The sequence below is a fragment of the Spea bombifrons genome, chromosome 6 (genome assembly GCF_027358695.1).
Source record: "Spea bombifrons isolate aSpeBom1 chromosome 6, aSpeBom1.2.pri, whole genome shotgun sequence".
Lineage (NCBI taxonomy): Eukaryota > Metazoa > Chordata > Amphibia > Anura > Pelobatidae > Spea > Spea bombifrons.
In genome coordinates, this window is record NC_071092.1 from 7,027,114 (window position 1) to 7,035,830 (window position 8,717).

At 44.5% G+C, this 8,717-nt stretch overlaps 1 protein-coding gene across 1 annotated transcript; it reads right to left on the bottom strand.

The window, feature by feature from the left end:
- Window positions 1-533: 533 nt before the first annotated feature.
- MCM2 (minichromosome maintenance complex component 2) lies at window positions 534-7,241 on the bottom strand. Its single transcript, XM_053469136.1, has 16 exons — window positions 7,188-7,241; window positions 6,214-6,404; window positions 5,965-6,134; window positions 5,586-5,849; window positions 5,250-5,469; window positions 4,889-5,096; window positions 4,606-4,740; window positions 4,333-4,524; window positions 4,146-4,239; window positions 3,665-3,915; window positions 3,447-3,573; window positions 2,927-3,039; window positions 2,574-2,810; window positions 2,002-2,184; window positions 1,622-1,777; window positions 534-1,069 (listed from the first exon to the last, which is right to left on the bottom strand). Exons 1-16 carry the CDS (start codon window positions 7,191-7,193, stop codon window positions 959-961), a joined length of 2,658 nt encoding a protein of 885 aa, XP_053325111.1. The 5' UTR covers window positions 7,194-7,241; the 3' UTR covers window positions 534-958.
- Window positions 7,242-8,717: the final 1,476 nt, after the last annotated feature.

The following is an 8,717-nucleotide window of genomic DNA, read 5'->3' on the forward strand; positions in this document are numbered from 1 at the left end:
ATTAATGAAGCAAATAAAAAAAAAAAAAAAAAAAAAAAAGTTTAAAGCCCAATTTAAATATTTTTAAAATGGGAATGACCCAAGCTCAATGTGAAGCGGTACTAAGATGGACATCCTTGAAGACGGAAGGCTACGGGATTATTGGAAGACTTTGTTACTTTTTAAATACGATTTGTTTTTAAATCTATGCAAAACCATAGCAAGCACTCACCCTACAAGAAACTGCGCGATGTATACGAGAACTCAAGCCGATTCCTTGCAAGACCACAAAGAAAAGATTCTCTTAAAAGGCAACCAAGTTACCATAGCAACGTCTCGGACATAGCACTCAGTGCTTGGTCGTCGTAGATACCGCACTCCACATCAGCGGAGAGATGCATTTGTTTGAATGGGTGAAACAAAAGTCTAATATATCCGTACTTCTTTCTAAAGTCCCATAACATTATCAAGGGAAACACGGCCCTTTCGCACATCCGTATGAAAAGGTAATTTCACCCACCTATAGGACATCGGAAATAATCACGCAACATGGCGACAAGAAAACTGCTTATATTTCATTAGAAAAACAATTACAAATTACATTATTCACTATACAAAAATAATGAGGTTCCTGCAAAACATCCTCGACAGACCGCTGGCACTAATACTAGAAGAAAGGCGTCAGGCTCAGGAATATATTCCATGGAAAAGTTTTTAAATTGCCACAAGTATAACAATTTGGGGAGGGGGGGGGGCAACGTCTGGGGAATTATCCATTAGATACGTTTTGGTTTCCAACCAGTATTTACATACGGGGACCCTCCTCAAACCAACACAATTGTCCCAACAAGCCCTTCCGGGGGTCCATATCAGACAGTAAGCGCAGCTCCTGCGATAGACTCTGAAACAGTCTAATGTAAGCGGAAAGGTCGTCGGTGGGGACGCTGAAGACGCCAGAATTACAACAAGAAGTCCAGTCTCAAAACTGCTGAACGATCAGCTTTTTCTTCACGTCGTGCGAGAACCTGTTCATCTTAAACAACTCGCTGTCGTAAAACGCTGAGAGGTTGTGGATGTTAATCTGACGAGCCTAAAAATTATAAAAAAAAAAATCTCATTTTAATAAAATTACATAAAAACTATAAAAAAAAACGTTGCAATGAGCTTAAGAAAAAATCAAAACCCCTTAAGGACAACGCATTGTGAGCCTGTACATGTGCAGGCTGTCATGAAGGGGTTAAAAGGGGCAACAGGACAGTTGACGCTTTTTTGATAAGCTAGATGTAGACATGCATTGGCAGAAAGGAACTCTTGTTGTATGAATTCTCATACAACAGAAGCCCGAATTGGCAACACAACTCTGATTGATTTGCGTGGTGATGCCAAACAAGATCTACGTGAACTCCCTGGCAGGACAGACCCAGACAAATTAATCTGCTGAGTGCAGCGGTTTTATTTATGGAGCTTATTAAATTTAAAGAACTGCCAAGGGTGCAAATGTTAACCCATTAAAACATTACTTCTTTCAAGGAAACTTTTTTTTTAGGATTAACAAGGATTCTTAGACTAAAGTTATTTCGAGCTGGGAGACCGAAGGCGATACAGAGAGCTCAAACATCACAAAAAGGAGCAGCAGCCTTACCTTTTCTACCAGATCTTTCTCAGATACTTCTACGGTGTCTTGTTGGGCACCGTATCGGTTTCTCTGGTAAGTGACCTGTTCTGCCACCAGTTGCTTTAGAATAAACAGCAGCAATTCATTGTTGTCCCTTCGGAACGCCAGGTAACGTGCAAACGTCTGTTTAAAAACAAATAGGAATTGAGAAAAAAAAAACAAATAAAGACTGAAAAAGCAGACTAATAAAGACTTGCCTCCCAGTAGCAAAAGCTGAATATAGTTTGCAGTTAAAAGAGCGTAAATGGTTACTTTTTCCATACGATATCCCTTTTTTCAGACTTAAAGCCAGCCACATATATAGAGGAAACCATCCTATGGAAAAGCTACAGACAAAGCCGCCTCACCTTTCTCATGCTCCTCATGACACTGAATTTCTGAGTATCGATGAAGCTCTCGAGCATGACCCTGATCGCCATGTTCACGTCATCTTCCACCACGTAATCTCGCAGGTGCATGCGTGCATGAGACTCCGCCATGCGGATCACGGACTCAATGTGTCGCACCGTGATTGGGATACTTCCGGTTGCCTATGTGTAAGAAGAGAGAGACCAAGGGAGGCAGGTCAGCGCAGGATGAATTCATGCGCACGAGAAGCGTACCTGAACTTCAGACATCTAAGTAGTTATATGCGTTTAACGGTTTGAATGTCAATGGTGGCTAGAGACTTCTGTAAGGGCAAAAATCCAAAATATATTAAAATTACTCCCTAGACTCAGGAGAGGCCATTACAACAAAAACGAAGGCAGGTGTAAGACTGCGCCATCTAGTGGTTGAGTAGAATGCATTCAACAGCCAAACTACAATAGCATTAAAGAATGGTTATTTTTTCAAAGATTAAATTCACCTACAGATTATAGCCACATGTTTATGGCACAAGCCCATCAGCAAGGGATGACCAACAAAGTAACCTACTTACCATAGATTCCTTCCTCAGATCACTATACATCCTTGCCACTTTATCTTGATCCATTTGGTTCAGTTTAGGGTGAACCTTCTCCTTGGCATACATGACGTACTTCCTTAGTACCTCCTGGGGTAACGGTTCAACTCCAAACGTATTGGGCAACACCAACTCCTCTGTATCTCCACTATCTTTATTGTTCGGGTGATGCTTTATGTGGCTTCCCACCACAAACCTTGCAAGCATTTCATCCTAAGAGCCAAGACAGACCCAGCATTACACCTTAACTCATAACCCATAAGTAGAGATATTTCACTGAAACACAGCGTTGGGGGCAGGTTTAAATAAACAGAAGTAAAATCAAGTACCTGAACAGGATCCACCGTGTCCCTCACGACACATAAGATGTCAAACCGAGACACAATGGGTTCTGTCAAATCCACATTCTCCGAAAAGGTTAATGAAGGATCATAGCGGCCGCCTGCAAACCAGAGAAAAATACTGAACAGTCCGTTGCTTTAATAAACTGTTTTTTGTGGTATTTACTTTTACTAGTCCATGGGGCAAAAGTTATCAAATGGTCCCCATTTTAACAGCCGGATTAAAATACCTACAAGCTCTTGGTTTAACAAATAGACAAAAGTTATCCTGTCTCTTGCTTTTCTTTCTCTAGTGTGGATACACAATGTCCATTTTCTGGCTTCCCTATTACACAAACTGGAAACTCTGAATCGAACCGGTTTTAAAAGCACAGGACCCTGTAACCAGTATTGCAATGAACCACAACAATCTCTGCCGTGTGCTTTTTGACACTGTAATCCCTTTGAGAGCAGCATCAGCGCTGTTGGGTCTCTAAAGACCACCTGATCCCCCACGGCGTTGACGTACCAATAGGGTTGGAAGCCGCTATGACGGTGCATCGAGCCTGCAGGGAGGTGACAATGCCGGCTTTGGAGATGGAAATACTCTGCTGTTCCATGGCTTCGTGGATACTGGTTCTGTCCTGGTCATTCATCTATAAGAGCAAAATCAAAGAGAATGAAGTTTAACCTCAAAATTTTTAGGTGTATGCTTAGACTAGCAGGCCGGGATATTTTGGCACCTACCTTGTCAAATTCATCAATCAGGCACACTCCTCTGTCTGCCAAAACGAGAGCTCCAGCTTCCAACGTCCACTCCTTCGTGACCGGATGGCGCTGCACATAGGCAGTCAGACCCACAGCGGAAGCTCCCTGCCCGGTGGTGAACACGGCTCGGCTGGCAACTTTCTCAATGTACTTAAGAAACTGGGACTTTGCTGTACCCGGGTCACCGCACAGCAACACATTGATGTCCCCTCTGACCTTGTGTTTGCCACCTGGTTGAGAAAGATGTAAATAACAAGAATTTAATAACGATCAGTCACACTAATCAGCATACCGAGAAAATGCAAGAACCCACAAATTATTTTTCAGCCTGGGATATCGGTACACTTATTCTAATGTTGTGGGTTTTATTTGTTAAAGCGATTGTTCAAAAAAAATACGGCTTAGGCTTAAGAAACAATAAATCTGTGCTTGGCCAATGAAAACCATACAAACCACCTACCTGGGTTCTTTGCTTCCCCTCCGAACAGAGCAAGTGCCAACGCTCTCTTGATGTCTTCATGCCCATAGATGGATGGAGACATACTTGCAAAGATCTGCAGAAAAAGCAGTTTCAGTCATGCTACAAAACACGGACAGCTCTCAAATCGGACAGGAGTTCACATGCGCGCAACGTTCTTATAACTCACCCTTTCACCAATCCGTTCGTCTTTGGACAGCGCAATTATAGCTTTGAGGTCCTCGTCTGTGAGCTCTCCCACGGCCACCTTGTCATCTCTCTTGGTGATGTGATTGGCCATGATGACCGTGGCAAACACCGGGAAACCGCTGGAAGTGTTTAGAGATCCGTCATAATTGTTGTGGTAGATACCAGTAAGTTCCTAGGGAGAAAGAACAAAAATGATGCCTGTCCGCATTGGCCTAAGTCATCATTTGCCCATAAAGCTTAAGATTTGACTTACTATGTCATCTCCGGGTTTGCAGCTGTCCACCAGATCCGCAAGCAGGATGGCATCCTTGGAGCGTGGCAACCTTCCTGCTGCCACTTTTCCAGGGCTCTCCTGGATGGTTATTCGCTGGTAGTTTTGGTACACAGTCTGTCGCAGAACATATAAAAAGAGTGTATTACATTCTATTTGGCCTGTTAAACAGTCCCAAACTCGCACTGGATACTTTGCACGAGTAAATCGTTCACCATGAAAACATTCGCTCCAGCTACACACAATTGCATTGAGGGCCACGTACCTCCTCCATGTTTATTTCAAAGGGCCCCAGAGACTGACACTCGGGGCACGAGCCTGGCTTCACTTCTTGGTTCTGCGATTGGAAGAAGGGTCCCATGATGGAGTTGCACTTGCTACAGTTGTATTTCACCATGCTGAGCTGCGGCAAGACGCCAGTACAACAGGTCACCACCCCGCTGGTTCGGATTAGCTGGTTCAGATGTAGCTGTCTGAGGTGGGCACGAAAAATAAACGGCATCAGTAGAGAAAGAATTTCAGTTGCTTAATGCTTTTATAGCACAGGAACAATGTACAACTTCAGGGGGGAATCAGACCCCAGATACAGAACACTATGTCCTGCATTACAAGCCTTTGGAGCTCACCTCAAAGACCTCAGCTCCTCGACCAACGGAAGGTGGGATATACGGACGTGGATCTCTTTAGCGATGCGGTCATACTTGGGGTACATGACCAGCACAACTTCCTTGGCCGCCTCGTCGAATATCTTGAGCATTTCTGCTGGAGCTTCTGGCAAGAAATATGCCAAGACGTGCTCACGGGCAGCCAGATCCTCGTAATTCACCACCAAGCTCTCCTTGTTCTCTGGAAACATATTAGAGACTCCCTTAAAAGCGCGTCATACTTTAAATCTTTACATTTGGCAGCCGGGTGCGTCGGTGACCGCCACACACCAGCCAGGTTTTGAGGGGAAAGCGTACCTTTACACATGTCACTGATCTTCTCCTTGAAGACGTTGTGCCCATGTTCGTCAACGTGAGTCCTCAGGAAGTTCTTGAATCGATGGTAAATCTCCAGGCGGGTCGCTGCCATGGACACCCACTCTCTCACAGTGTAACCTTTCATGTCTTCCAGATTCTCGATGCTTTCTATCATCTCCTCGTCTTCATCGGGAGCGCCTTCAGCAGCACGCTCAGCCATTCTGCGCTTCCGAGCTGGACGATCTTCCTCTTCATCGTCGCTATCTGTTAAATAATAAAAAGTTTACAAAGGCTGACAAAAGAGGGAAAAACAAAAAAAACAAACGTGCGCAAGATCAACATACATCAGTAACCTCCACCTATAGAGCACTAGACGTACCATAGAGCAGCCCCCTGCGCATGCGTCCCAGGTCATGCCCTGACTCCCGGTCTCGTATTTTCATGGCTTGCTCCGCGGCGTCCCTCTGACTGGCTGTTAATTCCTCCGCGTCTTCATCATCCAACCCCTCGGCCTCATAAACATCCAGTTCAGAGATCGGACGGTAATCCCTTAAATAAACAAAAAAAAAAAACATCAGTAAGGCCAGTCCTAGCTCTTGTCTAATAAACCTCTTGTTTTTTTAAATACCTTTCCATGCCATCCCCAATCAGTTCCTCTCCATCCTCCTCCTCATCCACCGGGAGACCCTCATCACCCAGGAGTCCTTCGGACTCATCTTCAAAAGGCGGGAGATCCCGACCAGGGCTGGATGTCAGGGCATCCCCTCGCCTTGACCCGGTCCTGGGGCTCGTTGCGATGCTGAACGATTCTGATGAATCCTGAAGAAAGAAAAAAAAAATAAAAATAAAAAAAAGCATATATCACAAAAACAATCTTTACAAACACGTGGAACTGGTAATGATGTCATCGCCCCGCCATTTCTACATCATTGTTAAGCTGAATCATACTCCTGTCCCAATAACGGAAACTGATGTATGGAGCAAATAAGTTACCCATACTCAGGATTCTGACAGCTCCCCGGGGAGTACAGTAAATAAGGGCTCTGTATCCATTAGTTGGGTCCAAAACAGAAGGATCTTTAGGGATTGTGCCACAGCTCTGTTTGGGGGCCCCTAGTACCCACTGGACTGTATATATATAAAAAAAAGGAATAAAAAATAACAGATGCCCACAGAAAAGCAGTAAGCTTGATGAGGTTATCAATGACAACCAGGGCATCAGACAGGAAAATTATTCCAGCAGTTACCATGGTGACTGCTCCACATTTAGAGCATACCCAGAACAGCTATTATACTTATTGAGCTAAAACGTTGACAGACAATAATAACTCGATTTAATTCCACTTTAAACGCTTAGTTATTCTCCTCTGTAGATCTATGTTGTATTCGTGGGATTTCGCTTTAAACTGCGGACCAGGCCGAGGTACAACTAAATACCACATTACCCTCACCCATAAGGCATGGCGAGCGCAGCAGGGAGATTTATTGCAATGCAATTGAGAGCCTGCTCCGCTGGTGCTGAGGAGTAGTTCCCTGTATGGACTAATAAACCGCACTATGCACTTTTTGTGACACCCAGTACTGTCCTATAGATACACTCACCGCCATGCTGTAGCTCTCCGAGTATCCGCTCTACGTCTACACTCTAAGCGAGTTTGGCGCGAAACCCTCACGTGACCCCCAATAATCGCGCGAAAAGCTGTCCAGTCAAGAGACAGCCGCCCCCTTCCTTATTAATATGTATCAACCTACTAGGCGGGGCTTTAGTGCAACGCAACGGAGACAGCCGGGGCTGGAGGGTGTGTTTAGGTTATGAATATGCATTAAGAATATGATAATGAGGTCATTGTCGCTTGTAATGTCTGGGCCTATGCAGCGCTATTTAAATGCATTTCATTCATGCAGGGTGCCCGGCAGCTAGGGCTTCCAAGAGGTTCAGCAGCAGCTGATGCCATCTATGGTGGCCACTGTACTAACCCGCTGTGCCGCTTGCCTGTCTTGGGTTGCTTTGTCCGTCACAATCCCAAATCCCCAGCAATACATTTAATTTATGTACAGCGCTGCGGAATATGATGGCGTTATATAAAACAATAACAGTAAATGACATTTGTTACAGAGTCACCCTGCGCGGAAACTGAAATGATGCCCATCGGGTCCCGTCTGCATCCTGCCGACTGGTTTTGGTTTTCCTTGCCTATTGGCAACCTTGAAATTCCAGCTCTCCGTCTGGTGCTGTGTGTGCGAATGTGGAAGACTGTCGTGCAAAAGTAGGCACACGTGTCAGACCACTTCTCTCACAATTGCCCCATATTTCATTGGGCGGGGCAGAAGTGCTTACTTGACCCTGCCAGCTGATGCTCATGGATGCTGGTTTGCTGACTCCAGGCTAAAGATGATGCTGTAAATCTTTTTTGGTACTCTAGCCCTAGAGCTCTCCGTGACACGGAACCGATTGTAAGCCTCTCGTCTTAGAACTCATTGACATTCTTGGTACCTGGCATAAGCAGGGATCCCACCGAGTCGCTATTTCACTTTGTAGGCAGTAATCAGTAAAAATTTGGCCATTAGTTGGGGCAGAAAAGGTGGAAATCCTAAGTATGAGCGAACTCCAGGGAGAGATTCCCTCCAGGCAAATGGATTGGTGGGCAGATACGGCTGGGTCATAGAGGCACTTTATTGTTTGCCCCCACCTTGCACTTTTTTCATGCGTAGCATACTTTTTTTGGCTTGGTTGGATATTCACTGAAATTGCTGCCGTGGAGCCGCGTTCCTGAAGACCCTAAAAGGAAGGGGCTACGTATTATTTTGCGGAGAGTGGCCTCAGAAGAAGATTAGGCACACGTTGTTCCTCTGTGACCTTTTAACGGCACGGGCACCTTCACCCATTTTGCTGACACCTCTTTTTAACTAATTTACAGTAAAAGTAAAAAAATCAAAATTTCTAGTTTGGTTGCATATTTTTATTGGAGCAAATATTTCACATACTGAAGGCTACCAATGTGAACATCTCACGGTTCTAATGAAACCTCCTGCTTTTAAAGTACCCGCCAATATTTAGATCATGTTTTCAGATAAAATAATAAAATGGGTTTTCCAACAATATAGATATATATATATATATATAAAACCAAA